We start from the raw sequence: 20,781 nt of genomic DNA, 5'->3' as shown, positions 1-20,781 counted from the left end.
TCTTTTCCCTCCCTACATTTTCAAGGGAGGCTAACAAACCCGAAATCCTGAATTATCTAAATATTCAGATATCTTTAATTTAAGATTCGAATTCATATTGCTATTTAAGAAAAAAGAGAGAGAAATATTCTATTTAATTATTTTTAAATTGTATGTTTTTTTTTTTCTTTTTATTTTGAACTTTCCTATGAAACAAACAAGTTGTATATTTTGGTCTTTCTATCTTGAAAATTCGTATAAAAACAAGACGATTGTAGGTTTTTATATTTTTGTACCTAGATTTGTACCTAGAGATTTTATACGAAATAAAAGAAATATATATATATATATATATATATATATATATATATATATATATAGGGGATGTTTAAATTGAAAACCCCATTTAGTTATAAAAACTATGAAAACCCAACCAAAGGTCCACAACTGTCCACGTTATCATACTCCACCAACTTTTTCATTTGTCTTCAAGGTTATTTAGGTAAATTTATTCTTCCTTTTTAATGACTTTCAATCGTATCATCTGTCTTGTCTTTTTTTCAGGTACTTGTGTCAGATTGTTCATATAATCAATATTATATTCCTAAATTAGTTAATATGTTTTTATTTCTTAGGTTTTCTAATATTTCTTGAAGTTTCCAACGAGATACAAGACTTTATTAAAAGTCCAACAAAGAAAACTAAACGGAAACAAGTACTAATTCATTTAAATGGTACTAAATGCATATTCACATAAGGGCATAACCTAGTTTAATCCAATTTCTCCTTTTAACTAGTTTACGTGTCTCACACTTGAAAACACTTTGGCAGCCACACATATTCAATAAACTTAATATTTTTTTAGTTTCTTAGTATAAATTATTTATAGTAGAGTTTTTTGAACGACTATTTTAGTAGAGTTTGATTAGCTTTTGTTTGATGATTCTAACACTACATTTATTATTAATCATTAATTAATATGAAACACTATAGTTTTTATAAATCATTATTTATTAACCATTAGTTTCTTGATATTAATTTTCAAGTTTCTTTAAAAAAGTTATAATCTCACTTTAATTTGTAATTGATACACATTATTTTAGCTAAGCAACAAAATTAGTTCTAGAATAATACAAATGCGCGTTTTTTATATAAAAAACTACTAAATATAAATATGACATTTTTTGGAACAAATAAAATAAAAAAATGATGATACACATTTTGCGAACATATGCTTTCATGGTTAAAAACTCTTATTAGACGTATGTAGCATAGAACAATTGTTATTGTTTGCATATAAACATATTTTTATATTTATAAAAATACTTTTGAAAATTTGTACAAATTTTAAAAAAAAATTTATATATTTTACCATAGAACAATTGTCATTTTAAAAAAAGTTTTTATATTGGTTAAAATATATAACATAGAACAATTGTTATTGTTTACATTTTACCAAATTGTTTATACTTGCTAAAAAATAACAATTGTTAAAATATATTTATATTTGTTAAAATATGTAACATAGAAAATTGGTAACAAAAATTTAAATAAGTTTACATATTTTTAAATATGTAAGCGTACTTTTAACTTGAAAAATATTTATATTTATTAAATGTGTAACAAATTTTTAAACAAATTTACATATAAGAATATTTTTATATTTGTAAAAGTTTTTTAAAAAAATATGTAATAAAATTTTAAACAAGTTTACATATTTTTAAATATGTGAAAGTACCTTATAACTATAAAAAATATATTTATATTTGTTAAAGTTTTTTTTAAATATGTAACAAATTTTTAAACAAGTTTAGATATTTTACGTAAATAAAAGTATTTTTTACATTAAAAAAATATTTACATTTGTAAAAATACTTTAAAAATATATAACAAATTTTTAAACAAAAAACATTTATTTCTTAATTAAAATAAACATTTTTATAACTTAAAAATACATGTTTTTCTATAACTGTTTTCATTGTTTAGAGAGTGTTTTTTTAATAGTTTTTGGAGATAGTTTGCATTTTCTCTAAAACAAATTTCTTAATGTTTGTTAATAAATAAAAAAATAAATAATGTATTTACATAATAAACTGCACAAATTTTGTACTATAGAATTAAAAAAATGTTAGAGGGTAATAATATGCCAAATAAAATTGTTTTAGGGAATTGAAAGTCTAGGTAATGGGGCATGACAAGTAGAAGAGGGGTATACGTTTAGTCTGGCCCATCAAATAACTATACCACAACTAAACATCATATTACAAAGAAAAAATTAAGCATATTTAAAGTCTAACCTAAATTGTTAATCAAATTAGTAAAAATAACATTAATAAATAAAATAAAACTAAATTATTAATCAAATATTAATTTAAAACAAAAAATGTAACGAAAGTATCAAATGAGTTGAACTGGTTGCTCAGTTTAAAGAAATCAAACCACTTTTCAAATGTGGGTATGAGATTTCAAATTGGAAGAAAGTTGAAAATGAATATATGATTTCAAAAAGATAAAAGAAAAGTGAGATAAGTATGACAGTAGAGAGAGAGAGAGAGTATCTCAAAAAGGGCAAAGGAAAGAGACTATAAATTTATGACCAAACTAACCTTTTGAAGTCCAAATGCCTATTATAATATTACTATTTCATTCAAATACCTTATTTAAATTTTGGTCCCTTGATTTAGAAACATCAAGGGCTGTTATGGGGTTTGCAAAGTTTTTACAACTAAGGAAGGTTTTTAATCGAACCCTTCCCTCTATATATATATATATATATGATTCGGATATGAGTTTTGGTATCATAAAAATCCATATTTGAACACTTTTGATGTGTGAATGAAATATTGTGTATTAAGTAAGTTATATCGTGTATTTTCTGTGTTTATATGTCTTGGATGCGATTACTTTGAGTGGTTTTACGTTTAAAGGAGCTAAATTGGAGCATATAAGATGGAGTGGAAATGAAGATTTTATTGCATGAAATGATAGAGAATTTGAAGACGAATATGTGGCCGAAAACGAGGCGTAAAACGGAGCTATAACGAAGAAGTTATTGGCAAAACAGTACGGTGGGATTGCCACCATAAGGCAGTGAGCAGAGACCGTAGGCTACGGTCCCACCGTAGCCTACGGTGGGGAGACCGTAGGCTACGGTCGCCTGGGCGGAAAACGTGATTTTTTGGTTTTTTCTTTTATATTTAAGTCCGGTTCAACCCTAGAACGAAAAAGCTTTATACCCTAGCCCCCCCTGGACGATTTTGTGGCCATTCTTCACCATCCTAACACCTTCCAATCATCAATTCTTCCATGGTTTCACCCTTTCAATCCATAATCGATCTAATCATGATGCAGAGGCAAGACTAAACCACTCGTAACCACTTCAAGTGTAGGGTTTGCATATGAACTGATTATTTTTATGAACATTACATGCATTGGGATTTAGTTTTAATTAATCTTTTGGTTGATTGAATCTATATATTTATTGGAACTGATTAAATAGTTGTGGTTTTGGGACTTTCGTTTATCATCAATTATAAGGTTTGTGTTCATCAACATTTAGGATTAAATTCTTATTGTCATTGAACTGTTTACCATTACGTACTCATTGCTAGATACTTAGTTTTGTATTAATGAACTGGTAATTAGATAGACCGTGTTCAGTTGTGTTAATTCTTCGGATTAAGTTCTGTGAATCATCATAACCAAACTATTGCGTCTAGTAATCATTTATCTATTCTAATAAACGAATCATGTCTATGTGATTTCCCAATTGTTATAAATTATCGTCAATCAGTTCATTGCATTGCCTGAACCTGAAGTGTGTCACTGTTTTCTCTAACTGTTTTACAAACAAATCAATATTCAAACTGCTTGACATCGTTTGTCCACCCTATTATAATTAATTAAAAAACATTAAACCTTATTAGCACTTTCCACCAATTCCCTAGTGGATTCGACACCTTACTTGCTCTTGCTAGTAAAGGTATTTTACAAATGTTTTTGATTGACCTTTCGACATCGATCAACTTCTACCCGTTTTTTTTTAACATAAAAGGTTTTGTCATGTCACATAAGCTAGTCCCAATCACATATCAATAATAAAGGATAGTAAAGTACCAGGTATGGATGCAGACTTCGATATAGGTTGGTTGCGTTCATCGCTGTTGTTGTGAATATATTTCTCCTGTACAAAGATCTTATCACATTAAGTATGGTCAAAATTTGGAATCATTTTTCTATCATGTTTAGTGGTTTATTGCTAGATGTATCAATGCATTAGTTCATTCTTGTTAATTAGTTGATATATAGTTTCAACAAATTTAAACTTACCGGTGTTTCCAATGCTTGCTCAAGTCTCTTTACCACCAGAGCCATTGAGGGTCGTTTTTCTCTATCGCTATGTAAACACTGATACGCAATATACGATATCTCTTTCAACGAACCTGGGTGCAATAGCTCCGTCATGAGAGGATCAATAATTTCATGTAATCTGTCTTCTTTGTAGTAGACTTTACCAAAATGGGCAAGATACCCCCGCTTATTGTCTACTTCTATAAAGCACAACTTCCCGCACAAAACTTCAAACAATATGACCCCAAATGAATAAATATCAGATTCTTTTGTGAGTACCCCAGTTTGTATATACACGGGATCACAATAACCAAGTGTGCCACAAGCATCGGTAACAAGGAAAGTGTCTTTTTCGTTCGCACGTCCTACTTTCGAAAGTCCTGGATCAGATATCATACCTTTCCAGTTGTGATCTAAAAGAATATTTGAACTCTTTATATCCCTATGGATAACTCTATGTTTTTCTGCAACGCGGTTATGAAGATAATCCAAACCCAAGGCTACATCAATGCATATATTAATCTTTTGCATACATGATAGATCAGTTGTTTTCATGCATATAAACTTATCGAAGCTTCCATGCTCAGCGTGCTCATAAACAAGGATCTTTTCTTTCTCTTCCTCGCAAAAGCCAAGAAGTGAGACCAGGTTTGGATGTTTGTATCGGGAGAGCAAATGAACCTCGGTTAAGAACTCTTTAGACCCTTGAAGAGAAGTAGTGTTTAGTCTCTTTACCGCAACAATAGTAAGTTTACTCCCAACCGAAAGTTGTCCTTTGTAGACTTTGCCAAAACCACCTTCCCCAATAAGTGTGGTGAAGTTTTTAGTGGCTATTTCTATATCTTGAAATGGTATACGAAGGTGCTCGGAATCTCTAATTGAAGCCATTTTTGTTTCGTGTTAAGATTTAACAAGAACCTGATGCTGTTTGCCAAAGATATGAAAATATAAGAACTTTGAATAAATGAGAATTCGAAAACCTAAGCTAAGCTAAATCTTAAAACTTTGAGAGCAAAAATGGAATGTATACAAATCAAGTGAATCTAGCTTTTTAATCATGATTCATGCATCATCAATTGGGAAGTATTAAATTACACTTTGAATAGCAATGATAAGTCATTATTATAGCTAACTTTCTTTTTATGTTTTCTGATACCTCCTCTTATTGAATTTGACAATGTGAAATAGTCGAAGGGTTGTATGTAAGATCTCAGTGACGGTTTGGAGGAGATCTAAAGTTTACGGACCAAAGTGAATAACTTGGTGCATAATTTATCTTTTTATTTAAGTTATTTAAAACATGAAGTCTAGTATGATTGTGTTTTCTTTTTTAACTTTTCTTGTTGAATAAGTTTGTAATTGCCTATAAATAAGTCTTCTTTAACTGATTTCAGAAATTTACTTGTAGGTCAAGAAACCCCAACGAAAAAGTTTAGCATTGTTAATGTCAATCCGAAGAAGACAAGGTTGGGGCAAGGTTCGGACTCAAAACAAGTTCTGGAACAACCAAACTGGCTACGTAGGTTTCTTTAAAATTGCAACAATAGTGGGTGATGAGGCCATATGGCCAAAGACTATAGATAATCGGGAATAGAAGGGAACGCAACCATCATGTCCGAAGAGGAAACTTGGGATCTACGACAAAGTGATGATCGTGATTAAGGGAGTGAATGTAGTGTTAATCACTCATCATTAAAAGTACAAGGGTCGTATTGTAAACAGTCTAAACTATATTCTATGTTATGTTTAAAGAGTCTATAAAGTTTAGGGTCTAGAGTATCTTAATGTGTTTGTATATATGTCAATGTTGAAAGGTTGTAGCCCTAAAATCACAATTCGCGATATATATAGGGTTCAACATCATCTTCAATAATCACAAGAACAAGTTCAATCATTAAAAGATTGTTCATCAAATCTATATTTCATATTTAATTATATCAAATCAATTGTGCAAGAACATAATCTGGGCAACAAGGTTTAGCAAAGTAATATGCTATGCTGGAGTGATGAGTGGGTATTTGGCTGTAACTAATTGTTAATAATATTGTATTTTTAGTTTAAATATTTGTTGGAATGCAATTACATTAAGTTATTTTTATATTTCATAGGTTACGAACTAAAAACGAGCTAGATGATGCAATTAAATAAAAGAATAATAATATATAATTTTTATTACTAGTTAACGGCTGAAGCTCATATATTTTAACATATTGCAGTTACTATCTTTAGAACTCGTGTGATGCACGGGATACTTGGAAAAATACAATTAAGCCATAAAAATTAAATGATTGATTTTTTTATTAAAAACCTATATATTATCAAATTAAATGGTTTTATAAGTTCAAATTAGATTTTCTAATGGAATATTCATACGAATGCGTGATGTATTCTCACGTAATTTCTTCATAATTACGAAAAAGTGCACCTAGTGATTTTGTAAATTGTAATTATATTTTTAATGAAACAACGAATTCTAACAACAGATGATAAGATGTTTCATTATGAATGACATAAAAAAAACATCATTTATAAAATTACTATAAATAAAACACGCTTTTGTATTCAGTTTCGAAAGAAATAGATGAAAACTCCATGGATCTCTGGAGGTTGAATGTATATGTGAGAATAAAACTAGTATTCATTTATAATTTCTTCTTTATCATCTTAGGCATGTAAATATCATTCATTGAATTTTACCACATTCATCTTCTACACTGAAAAGTGTATATAATAAATTGATTTAATAAAGAAAGGTAGATTTGATTTCAATTGAAGTTATAATATTTTGATTATATTGAATTAAATACTCGAATATCTTTAATCTCTGTAATTTAGGTAATTAGTTATTTAAATAAATATGTATTGACATGTTTTGATTACACTGTCATAAATATATTTTCATTATAAATAGAAAAAAGTTTTAGCGAAAAATTTAGGCTAAGAATGAATCTTAAAGTGACATGTGTCCCAATTTTTTTTATTAGAATAGATAGATGAAATGTAATTAATCAAGTGTAATTAACTATGATGATAAAAGAATAGATGGTTGTTGGAGGGGTTATGTCGCATAAAGAGGAGCTTGGGGCTGCTGCGCACACGAATCAAGAGCAACTAAAACTCACCATCAAGATACAAGGTTAAATCTTTTGTAATTATCCTAGGTGTAGGGTTTTTTTGAGTAACCATTAGACTTTTCTTGCCCTATGATTTGGATTGAATATTGTGGGCACGTTAAGCCTTTTTGGATTCAATTGTTTGTACGATTTATTTAATCAGTTTGACTCTGTTTGGTTTTACTCAAATTATTAATGGGAATAATTTGATATTGGGTTAATTAATTAACTGAATTGGGTCAAACAATTTAAACAAAATCATGTCTATGTGATTTCCTATCTAAGATTATATCAGTTGGCTGGTTATTTGTAAACATGAAGCTATCACAACTATTTTCACAACCTAAAGTTCTTTGAAGTATTTTCATAATAAAATTCTTAAACCGCTTAACATTAATTGTTCACCCTAGTTTAATTAATCATTAAGCATTAAGCAATTAAGTCGATTAGCACTTTTCAATAGACACCTTACTTGCTTTTGCTAGTAAAGGTAATTTTATAAATATGTTTTATTAACATTTCGATATCAATCATGAAAGATCAACAAGGCAAGGTTAAGCAACTTTTGGGGGGGGGGGGGGGGGGGGGGGTAGACGCTTATATTCTCAATCCTAAAGTTATGGGACAACTATAAACCAACAGTACACAACCAAACTCAAAGAAAACATAACTTATAATGGGTTCGTAACGAAACAAACTGATATATACTTAGCCTAAACGTAAAAATCAAAACCAACCAATTCTTGGGGGGGGGGGGGGGGGGGGAGACGCTTATATTCTCACCCCTAAAGTTATGGGACAACTATAAACCAACAGTACACAACCAAACTCAAAAAGAAAACATAACTTATAATGGGTTCGTTTTAGCTAATGAAACAAACTGATATATACATAGCCTAAATGTAAAAATCAAAACCAACCAATTCTGGCCCTTTAAGTTTAAATATCTTACCAAAATCAACCCAAATAAGGCCATCCAAACCGCTCGCTCGAAAATTGCTCGGAAAATGCTCGCTCGTTTTTCCGCTCAATTGTAAATGAGCCACTCTGCTCGGTTTGGTTCAGCTCGAATATTTATAATTTATTTTATATATAATTATACATGAACAAATATATAAATTTTTAAACAACATACATAAAATATAAGTATATAATTTTTTAGACCCTTTTAAATTTTTTATATTCCGTCAATTTTATAATATCGTTAGTTCTATTCAAGTTTTCATAATACTAAGGTAGCGTTTGGTATACAGGAATGACAGTAGGAATAGAATGATTCATTACGTGGGAATGAAAAAAGTGGTGTTTGGTTGCTCAAGGGAATGGAATCATCCATTACACGTGGAATCCCATTCCATCAAAACCATTCCTTTCTACCCCCCCCCTTTTTTTCATTCTATTCCTCCTTCGCCTTACTTTCTCAACAACACCACCACCACTACCATCGGCACCACCACCAACTCCGCTGACACCACCGCCGCCGCCGCCACCATTTTCGTTGCCGGAGCTACCACCGTCGCTATTGTAGAGTTTTTTTTTTATTATTTATTTATTTATTTTTGGTTAAGTATTTTGAGATAGGAGTGTTTTTATTATTTCTATTTTATTTCTACAATTTTTTTTATACCAACAATAAAAATTAATAATTGATTTCATTCCTATAGGTTAACCAAACAAGACAAATGAATGGTAATGATCAATTTCATTGCCTTATCCATTCCATTCCTTCTCCCATTCCATTCCGGCTTCATTCCATTACCTCCAACCAAACATACCCTAAAAGTTTGTTTACATGTCATTAAATCTCACTTTAAACTTCTTTCACCTAAAATATTAAAACTTATTTACACGTTTGTCTAAAAACTACTAATTCATTTACAAAATATATTATTTACACCCTTCAAACCTATTTTTTATTGAAAATTTTAGAGTGAAAAAGGAATAAATAATGCTCGAAAATCGCTCGTGTTCGATCGAAAAATGCTCGTTTCTATTTTGTCTCGGTTTGAATTTCAGCCGTTCGGTTTGGTTGTAAACGAGCCAAGCAAGAAGCAAACCTTCGCTCGGTTCGGCTTGGCTCATGAACAACCCTAAACCCATATAACTTTAAAAGCACCCAAAACTGACCCATTTAAAAAGCTTTGTGTCAGGTTTGCTGGCCACCTCTAATGTATAGCTAAACCCAAGTGATCATAACTGGATGAGAGATCGATGCATACCTCAGTATAGAAGGTTAGGATTTGAATGAACAAGATGTTGCACGAGAGGATTCAACAGAGAGGCATTTGGCCAAAAAAAACAAAGACTGGTCGCAAAGTAAACGGTGGAAGTCTTTATTAAACAATGTAAAATGACGTTCATTGAATATTTGGCGGAACATGCATCATCATGGACAGTTCATACATGGTTAGGTATATACGGTATAGTTTTCAGTTGTTTGTTTATAGAAAATTATATATAAAACATTTAAATAAACGTTTTTGATTTAAAAATTTATATGCGTATTGATATAATAAAATAAAAGATAATTGATGGATTTGAAGAAGAAAAAGAAATAAATATTACTCCATATCTTTATTTGATATGGTTTTACCTAAAATAACATTTAAGAATTTGGTTCTATTTAAATCATCCGTAATGGGCAAGTTATCCACGCGTTTTAAGGTCAAGAAGCCGGGAAACACCCCCCCCCCCCCCCGGGGGGGGTTTGTACATAGCGTTGGTGTTAAGGGTGGCTCGTAGGACAGCAAAAATAAGTTAGGGCTTTAGGCCCACATTTAATTAAGGCCTCCAAGTAAAAAAAAACTTCATATATAGATATATTATAATGGGTAAAGTAAACAAAAAGTAACGTATTGATGTGGTGGTAGGCTTGGTTGTTACTAAACTATATGTTACGAGTTCAAAACTTGTAATAAGCAAAAAAAAAATACTTAACAATTGTGATGAAAATGCCACAAAATCTTGTTTCGATTTAGACATCCACATTCGTTGAACCGGCCTTTGTTGGTGTGGCACGAGTTTTGAGGGTCTTGTGAGAGAGAGGTAGAGGGGGGAGGTGTTTTTGGGGCATTTTCCAACTACACTCACTTTTTGCAAAATGCCCAAAGCTGACTAGGCATCACTTAACTACGCTTGATCTTACAATAATGGGCTAGGCTAAAAATACGTCATCCTTACCCCCTCTTCTAAACTTTTAATTCCTTTGACAATTTTATTTGCATAAGACCATGCGTAGTGGGAGAGTTATGGGTAAAGTTATGGCCCATAACTCTCCCCTACATCACCCCTCTCAAAGCTATGGGTAAAGTTATGTACATAACTTTGAAGGATAGTGTTTTGTGAGAGAGAGAGCGAGTGGGGTAATGATTACATGAGAGTTACGAGTTTTTTTACCAGTACATACATTTTTTACAAAAGTCTCCAATGCTGACTGGACCGTCACGTGTCGTAAAACGTCTAAGTGTGAAAAGGTATGACTACGTATGGTCTTACTCTCGTATACCTTTTTTTCATTTTATAGTTTCCTTCAAAATATTAAATCAAAAACTAGAAAGTATTTAACAACCTTCACGGATGTAAACACTAGATCTATGTTGAAGTATTAATGAACCAAAATAATAATTATACACACACATCGACAAGAACCGCAACACTGTCAAAAAAGAACCTTAGCTAATATATATGATTCAAACATGTGACAAATAACACGGTTATTTAATCACTTAGCACAACATCTTTAAACATCTTTTTACGTGACGTACAACTCTGCAAATAAGTAGGAAGTATAGTTATTGTGATATCTGATTACAAATGCTCACCTAACAAACACTCAAATGGTGAAATTTAGCATTTGGATTTTGATTAATGCAAAGTCCAAAAATCTAGTTATCTCAACTTCCAGATGGTTTTCAACTTGTTAACCAACTTGCAAATTGATTACAAAGTGCAAACCACTAAAATATTTACAAATTGTTTAGATAAATGAGTTTTATTAAATGCAATTTTCAGGTTTCATAATTTTAAATGTGTATCACCAAATATTGTCTGTTTTGCCCACAAATAGCTCACAAATTTGTTTTTTGTTGTCTAGGTGAATTCTTTTCAGGAGATCGTCCATTCTAGTTCTCCACCTGAGTATGCTTAACTGTGAAGTTCTCCTCTTGTCCACTAACATTAAGCCCAAAACACGTTGGTGATTTAAAAGATAGGATATTAATTATAAACCAAGAAACTCTTATATCCACAGGATATTTACTAATGAATCTAGAAGCTCTTCTGTCCACAATCAATGTTAGATTCGCCTAGGGCGTTACAGTATGTCCGAGTTATAACCAATGCATCTTAGATGCATCATTGGTATTTGTTTATACCAATTCAAGTAACAACTAAACAAGACTTTCCAACTAACTTCTACTACTCTTTAGAGTAGTCTTGAAACAACCCAAACTCAACCTCTCAACTGTTAAACGAGTAGAGCTCAAGTTTAGACGAACTAAAGTTTAGCTCGGCTCAGCTCTTTTACACAATAAAAGTCCCCAAAAAAATCGCAAAAAGGTAAAAGCAAAAAACAAACAAATCACTTATTCATCATTCAATTTAGAACAAAAGACAATACAAGAGAAAAAAACAAACCAACAACTAAATATAAATCAAGTCTAATAACAATCATACAACTTATGAATAAAGTGATAATAGAAGCCAACAAAATAATAAAAGAGAGACCATAAAATCTTAATTATCTACTTTAGAATTTAATTTTTTACATAAAACACCTCTTAACTTACTCGCCCACCCGAAAAACCCGAACATAAATTTACCGACACGGCGAAGTCGTTAAATAAAAATCTACAACAAGAAACAGACCATGAGACAAAAACTTTCCTTTGATGAATGATTTAGGAGCAAGCAAACTAGATGATTTTGCATACTCCTTGAATATCCATGAGATGTTTACCACAACCTCGGTTTTTTATTTAATTTACCCGAATGGGTTCGAGGAGGTGTTTGGTGTAGCGTATAATCCACTTTGTTGTTGGTTTGTGTTATTCAAAGAACCAAACGACGTCATATCGTATCCAAAATTTCCTACTTGCGGGCTGCAAACAAAACGCATTGAAGTTCTTTAATTACTATTTGACCTTTGTATGATCGTTATATTTATTCGTGTCAGATTACAACAAACCTAACCCGAAAACCCTTAAAAATTTGTGTAACCCAAACCCGAGATATTTATACCATCTATCGAGTCATACGGGTTGACAGGTTGTGTACCTGTTAAATAAATGGATTGGCGTTTGTTTATTCAAACGGGTTAAACATGTCAACCCTAAACACGACTAGTTTAATAGCAGATTAAATATGGAAATTCAACCCGTTTCTATTAAAATAATGTAAATAGTGATTCATAATTTCATATTTTACGAAATTACAATTATAAAATTGTTATGAGGCTCTGAGCAAAGGTTATCATTAGCTAGAACCGTATTGGTGGGGTCCCGTAAGTTTACAAGTAACGGGTTCTCACAGTTAGGGAAAAATACATAAATAAAAGTAAACGGTGGCAAGATATTATTACCTGGGTTGAGGCGGGATGTTTGGAGGTACTTGTCCCATGAAAGGACCTGATGTAATACAAGAAGACATGTTATACATATGATTTCGATTTATGGAATAGTGAGTAGAGTTGGCATGCTCGGAGGGTTGCATAGTTGTCAACAGCAAATAGCAGCAAATAGTGGCAAGCTACCTGTATGCTACGTAGCAATAGCGACTAAATAATAAGAATTTCCATGTTTAGCGATAAACTAGTAGAAATTTTTTAAAAAATAATAAGTGTTTTCGTTCCAGAAACCTTTTTTACAGTCAAATTGGTGGATATTGGTGGGAAAAAAAAAGCCTAAAAATGCTATTTATATTTAAAGAGTAAAAGGAAAAAAAAATACTATCTTCACACTTTTAAGTCGCTAATCATCATATAGCGGCAACCGACCTATATGCTACATAGCGCGCTATTGACAACTATGGAGGTTGGATAACAGGTCACTCATTTGAAACGGAATTAAACAAGTTGTGTGACCAGAAAACACATTTTTCTATGTAATTTTTAATTTTCTTATTATAGAGTTAATGCATTACACATTATTATGCATTAAAAATGCACTGGTAGACTTTTGACTCATTTGACCCGTTCCTTTTTGAGCTAAATGTTCCCTTTTGACCTGTTTTCTAGTTGATAAATAACACACCCAAATCGAGCCATTTGTAATCAAACGGGTTGGGGTTGCCACCTCCACATGGGATTCAAGAATCACAAAAGAAAACAAGGAAATTACCAGAAGGCATTGATGACCCGTATGATGGCCCCGGTGGAGGCATAGGTTGGTGGGTCATCCATGTTGGTGCAGCAGTACCCAGGCCCAAGGGTTGCTGCAAGCCAGAAGGTGGTCCGGTGTTTGGTAAAGCACTTTGTAATGGTGCCATTGAAGGAAACTACAAAAAGCGTAATTCATATTAAACAACATATTTTAAGGGTCTGCATGAAACTAAAAAAAAAAATCTGTAACTCAAATAACTGAATCCATACAAAACAGACAGTTTGGTTATGTCACGATTTGTTTTGGCTTTGTGTGGTGTAATTATAACTGGAAAACCTAACCGCGCCACATTTATGAATTTTCATTTTATATTTTGAATGCTACGTAACTTATGAAAATTTAACAAATAATGTAACCCAAATACATTAGGCCCGAATGTATAGTTATCAGTTAACCAGTGGCCCAAATTCACAAGTATTGGGCCAAATTTTATTTTATTTTTTGGCACAAAAACTTGAAAGCATTAAAGGTAAAACCGAACCCAAACCGAAAGATAAGAAACAAAACAGTCTTCAGAGATTGAAAAACGGATTTTTGGTTCATAATGAGCCCAAAACCGACCAACAACACCCCTAAATTATACTTACAAATGGTAAAAAATTTAAAAAAATTAATTGGAAAATATACGCCTACTGATTTCTTGACAATTCAAAAAATAACTATAACCTAGACAACTAAGTGAGAAATTCACAGCTTAGCAATAAATTATAAAAATGAAAATGCGTTAATTAAATAAATATTTCCTTTCAAAAAAATAAATTCACGGTGATACATAATGCTCAACCAAACGAAGACTTACTGTTGTAGCTTGAACTGAAGGTGATTCGTTGAGATCAAATGGATTTGATGACTTTGATGGCTGTGCAAAAACAGGTGGCATAGGCGGCTACGATTAAAAACCACAAATTAATTTAGTAACATCTCAGATACAAGAAGTAATGATAAATAATATGTTAAAGACCATGCAAATGACTAATACTTTTATAGAATAGCAACATTGGTATTTTATTGACTATTAAATAGGATTTATTTATTTCATATGAATCCTCAAAAAATATGATGATATTTACCACTTTGAAAAGAATAAAATGTAGTGTGTATGCATTCCTTAGTAAAACAAAACAGAAAATAGTCACTTATAACAGTGTGTTTCACCGAATAAACACATGAAATAGCGGTCTTACTGTGAAACATCTCAGCACATTTTATAGTGTTTTCGTTTTATAACTAAAATTGGTTTTAATTTATGATTTTAGTTACGATGAACTAGGTATAAATGATAATTTTAGTGTCCTGAAAGGCCAAAAATGGTGTTACAAAATTTAGAAGGATATGCATATGTATGTATGTATAGCATATATACATGCATCGACGGATAAAATAGGTTGGTAGTTTTAGCAGGATATTGAAGTTTGTTAAGTATACCTATTAGGTGAATTATGTTTATTATCATTATCGAACGGTTGTTATTATCAATATTCTATCCAGTCCATATATATGTTCAATTTTCATGTATATTCTATAACAGAACCATCATATACGCACAAAAACGATGTTAATTTAGTAAGTTGCAACAAACCTGAGGGAGGTTATACTGCATATTGTAACCCATGCCATACTGTGGAGCAGGGTACCAGCCTGGACCCTGAGCAGTGTAGGGTGCATAACTTGAAGAAAATAAATCCTGCACACACAGCAAATATCATTAGTAATTTAAAATAAGCACAAAAATTAATAACTAAATGTAGCGATATCGGCCCATTTACTTGTGAATGGGTCACTTCGGGTTGTGATTCAATCTTCTTTTTAAATAAAATAATTAATAAGGTTGGACGGGGTCCAAAGTCTATACAAAACACATACAGCTTCTTAAATTTTTAATTCAAAGATTCAGATTAGCATTGTAGGAACATTGTACACACGTGTTCAAGAATTAATAAATCGTTTTATAAATCATAACTATTGACCAATTAACTATTTATAAAAGGCTAGAAAAGGGATAAAAGAGTACCCCGGGTCCCCTACAGTATCAACCCGTACTAAAACTACATGTTTAAACGCACATTTTGAACCGTTAATCATAACTAAAACATAAATGAAATTTTCAAAAGGGGGCAAAAAAATTGTTTGTGGGTAAACCCAACCATAGTAAATATAACCTGTTTCAACAGAATGCAAAAAAAAAACACAAAATGCAGCAGACAAAAAGATGCGTCGTTACCACAGGTAGCTCTTGTTTGGCAGCAGGTTTAGCCTCGATGGTAGATGTGACTTGAGAATCTGCACTTGGGGCACTAGAAGGCACTTGAGTTCCTCCGCTAGAAGTATTCCATGACTGCAAAAGGTTGCGTGTAGAACAAGATTGTAAAAAGAATGTGGAAAAAATCACGACATAAAGAACAAGAGACGGAAATTTCAAGCAATTTAATTTACTTGATAAGGGTTGATTCGGGTTGTGTATTGTCTCAAAACAGGTCAGATCAAAATAAAAAAGACAAGTTAAATGGGGAACAAGTTGAAAGTTGTCCAAAGCCTATTTTTAAAAGCATAGAATCCCCTAAACCATTTTGAAAAACAAGTTGGTTATTTGCGTAATATATATACATACATATATATATATATATATATATTATATATATATATATATATATATATCCTTCTAATCATTCAATATTTCCTATATATGCTTCTTGCTTTCATAATACCTTGCTATCATTTTTAAAGCATAAAATCTAATAAAATCATTTATTTATAAAATCTGATTATCAATGTAAAAATATATAGCTAGTTTCATATACATCTTCCAGAAGTTCACAACATTATATACATCTTTCTAGTTAATTTCATTTTTTTCATAAAACTCAAAAATCACACGTTTGGCCCATTACCAAATTGCCCATCTTGTCACCTCCATAAAAAAAAACTATCCGCAAACACACACTCAAAAAAGCTAAACCTAACTTTTCAAATAACCACCACCAACCTGATTAAACGATGAAGCAGGAGGCTGAACACCAGTAGCAGCAAAACTCTGCTGACCAAGCACATTTTGCCACTGGCCTCCATTGCCAGAGCTACCAAAAGCATTAAATGCAGGTGGTTGTGTAACCGCGGGAGCAGGTGGCATTTGTACACTAGCAACTGGTGGATTATTACCAGATGCAGGAACAGATAGCTCAGAAAGCACATCAAGCAAGTTAGAACTTGAGGGAAGAGGTTGAGTAGGTTTTACTACAGGAGATGCATCAAAACTGGCCCAATTATCATTTGATGATACTGTTGGTTGTGCCATAACTGAAGCAGGAGGTGGGGCAGGAGTAGTTTGTTGTTGTGGGCCCGGGGCGGTTGAAGCTGGTTCAGGGTCGGCATCAAAATCAATTAAAGAAGTTTCAGTTCTGAGTTCGGTTGGATTCCCATTGGATGATGCTAAACTACTGGAAGAAGCGGTTCTCTGCATCCAGAAATAATTTTCATATAAGTATTTAAAGATTTTGAAATACATAAAAACAAAGAAACAAGCCAAAACCTGTTAAAAAAGTAAAATTTCATAGTTAAATAGTTAAAGCATGTTATAACAATATAACCACCAAAAATACATTTAATGAGAAGAAAATTATATACTGATTGCTTCATAAGCATTTGCAACTCAAAAAACATGGTGATCAGCAAATGCCTCAAAATACATAAAATAGAAGGCGACAATTTCAACAAACTAACTTGTGAACAGATCAATACATATATTTATCCTACAGTTAAAAAAAGGGACTTAAAAATACACATCTTAAAATATAACAGGTTAAAATTCACCATATATTACTTAATGCATAAAAACACTAAAAATTTATACTTATTTTACTTATATAAAAATATAAAATTTTCAGATTCATACCAAACATCACCTTTTTTTTATCGACCCTCAATTTAAATGCATGTTTTTGCCACATGAGTTTTAATCAGGTGAACAAACTGAAAAAAACATATACCTAAACACAGCATTACAAATTTAACATAAAACATCATCATCATCATCATCATCATCGTACTCAGTATATCCCACCAATAGCAAAGCTATGGTAGGGTCTGAGGAGGGTAAGATGTAGACAGCCTTACCTCTAATCTGTAGGAATAGAGAGGCTGCTTCCAGTGAGACCCCCGGCTCGATAGTAGTTTTGCATCAAGCCTTGGACATAAGGCGCATAACACTCAACCATCGGCACACCGGTCGATTGGTGCATGCACCCTTGTCTTTCGGCTATCAACGCCACCACATGATGCCTGATTAACCTTCCGCCACTTTTAACATTATTTTCACGAGATTAGTAAAATAACGTCAAAATTAGTGCAATTTCACTTTTGCCCACCCGAGGGTTCACACATATATACATTATATGCGCGCACAGGGCGTGAAATTTAACATAAAACCTGATGAATAAAAACTGATTACCTGTGTTTTAAATGAACCATCTGGTGGTCTTAAACCGTTAACTTTTGGAGGTTCTATAACCCGAAGTGGAGAAACACTATCCCCCAATATATCCCTAACGGGCCTAACTACCGGTGGGCTCGATATACTTGTATCTCGTTGATGATCAGGAGACCTACCGTCATCAGATTTTTTCCCATTGCCAAATCTATCTTCTCGTCGCCAGTCATTAATAATTTCGAGCCGGGCTGGGCTTTTCCTGAAATCTGGGTCATACCCAGGACTCCGTCTTTCATCGTAACTGTTTCTAGAACTTCCATCACTTCTTCCACCAGGACTAGGCCTATCACTGTAACGCCGATCATTCTCATAAGGTGGGCTTCTAGAACCTTCGGATTCCCCCCTGTTTGATATGCAAATGCATCCAAACTCAAAAAACAATACATGATACAGAAGAACTTAAAACTGTTCACTTGAATCCTCTTTCCAGGAAATCTTTAATAACTACTAGAGGTGACTATTTGAACCCCTTTGCTAATGATCACCTCCAGGGTTTCTTTTTTCTCAGCCGGATCAAAGTATGTTCGTCAAAAAATTGGCTTTGAAAGGACGAAGAGTAGACTTGTAAACAAACTGAGCGTTTAGTGAACGTTAGCCAGTATGTTCGTTTATTTAATAGACGAACAAACACAAACAACATTTTTTGTTCATTTAGTTAAACGAACGAACATAAAAAGATGTCTCGTTCTTTCATTTATACTCGTGAACGCCCGTTTATGTTCATGTTCGTTTATGTCCGTACATTTACGTTCATTTATGTCCACCAGTTTACTGTTGTTTAAGTTCGTTCGTGAATATATTCATTTAAATCTTGTAAGTCCATTACAGTTTAGTCTAATTTAATGAAATTTGAAAATAAAATATCGCCCATTGCAAATTAGTGGAGTTTTATTATATTTTAGGCCCAACAGATTTTTGGTGTTCACTCATATATGTCCGTTCGTTTAAGTTGGTTCACGACTTCACGTTCAAGACTATTTGTTTATACTGTTAGTGAACAAACAAGAACACCTTCATTGTCCTAAAAAACAATAACAAACACGAAATTTCCGTTCATTTAATTGTTCGTGTTCAATCGTTTGTTCGGTTAAGGTTAAATGAACAAACATAAGCATACCCCCTTTGTGTTCGTTGGGTTTGTTTACAGGCCTACCAAAGAGGTCACACAAGATGAACTTTGCCCAACACATTAAGGGTTAATTTATTAGAAGTTAGGTGGGATACCGTTCTTGCCCTTGGAGGCTTGTCAAAACTTCTTTCACCAGAATATCTTCTATCCACATAGACATGCTTAATGAAGTCGCGAAGTCTCTCAACATTACTGCAAACAGAGAAAATGTCAGAATTACAGTTTTTTAATGGAACAATGCATTTCATTCACAACCAGATACCTGCTGTCAGGAAAGGATTGACGTTGTGCATCCCATTCTTTAAAATAAATTTCCTTGGCACTCTATTCTTGCAAATAAAGAAGTCAAAATCAAACTTGGTAGATTTAAAGATAGATTATAGCTCATGGTAAAGTAATTAAATAATCAAGTAATGTATGTAGAGCAGTAGAGGCCATCCATGTATTGAATTTGGTAATACTAAATCTAGCAGAAAGAGCATGCCCAGTGACAAAAATGCCCTTAAAAGTTTTTAAAAGAATTAATATCAATGACTCAATGTATTGGGATATCATTAAGCAGCGACTCAATGCAAATATACTATAAATCAGGCTAAAAACATGCATGATGCTATAACAAAATTATTGTTATTATTATTATTGTTATTATTATTATTGTTATTATTATTATTATTATAATTTATTATAATAATAATAATAATAACAATAATAATTTTGTAATAGCATCATGCATGTTTTTAGCCTGATTTATATTATATTTGGGTGGCCAAGAAAAGTTTCAAAACACAGTGGCCATAACAGAAAAGGTTAAGTAAATGTCCCTAAAATACTCAAAAAGAAGTATATATGCAACCACATTACTGCATTTCCTCCTCAAACAACATGCCCAGTGACAAAAAATGCCCTTAAAAGTTTTTAAAATTTTAAAAGAATTAATATCAACGATTCAATGTATCAGGATATCATTAAGCAGCGAGTCAATGTAAAATAATAATAATAATAATAATAACAACAATAATAATAATAATAACTTTGTTATAGCATCATGCATGTTTTTAGCCTGATTTATAGTATATTGGGTGGTCAAAAAAAGTTTCAAAACACAGTGGCCACAACAGAAGAGGTTAAATAAATGTCCCTAAAATATTCAAAAGAAGTATATATGCAACCACATTACCGCATTTCCTCCTCCTTGGAGGGCGCTAACTTCTTGTGTGGTAAATTTGGCCATCGACACTGATTTTACCCTGTGAGTGAATTCACGACTGTAGAGATTGAAATACATGTTTTAATATACAGGCATAAATTAAGTTCAAAGTTATTTAAAGTAACATTGTTAACCAAATGCTT

General features: G+C 32.2%; 2 protein-coding genes across 2 annotated transcripts; both read right to left on the bottom strand.

Moving 5' to 3' along the window:
- Positions 1–3,773: 3,773 nt before the first annotated feature.
- On the bottom strand, positions 3,774–5,217 carry LOC143569166 (putative receptor-like protein kinase At5g59700). Its single transcript, XM_077055144.1, has 3 exons — positions 4,309–5,217; positions 4,096–4,162; positions 3,774–3,817 (listed from the first exon to the last, which is right to left on the bottom strand). Exons 1-3 carry the CDS (start codon positions 5,215–5,217, stop codon positions 3,774–3,776), a joined length of 1,020 nt encoding a protein of 339 aa, XP_076911259.1.
- A 6,926-nt stretch (positions 5,218–12,143) lies between these two features.
- Positions 12,144–20,696, bottom strand: LOC143569165 (uncharacterized; the record flags this gene model as incomplete). The annotated part of the gene is made up of 11 exons (XM_077055143.1): positions 12,144–12,541; positions 13,021–13,066; positions 13,778–13,934; positions 14,619–14,705; positions 15,399–15,503; positions 16,041–16,154; positions 16,803–17,270; positions 18,264–18,671; positions 19,527–19,623; positions 19,694–19,755; positions 20,609–20,696. Coding segments are annotated over 11 exons (1,750 nt in total), but the record flags the coding sequence as incomplete, so codon positions are not given.
- Between the last annotated feature and the right edge of the window lie 85 nt (positions 20,697–20,781).

This window comes from Bidens hawaiensis, unplaced genomic scaffold (genome assembly GCF_021521415.1).
Source record: "Bidens hawaiensis isolate Kalapana, Puna unplaced genomic scaffold, B.hawaiensis_p1.1 tig00024419_1, whole genome shotgun sequence".
Taxonomy (NCBI): domain Eukaryota; kingdom Viridiplantae; phylum Streptophyta; class Magnoliopsida; order Asterales; family Asteraceae; genus Bidens; species Bidens hawaiensis.
This window is presented reverse-complemented; position numbering and strand designations above follow the sequence as displayed.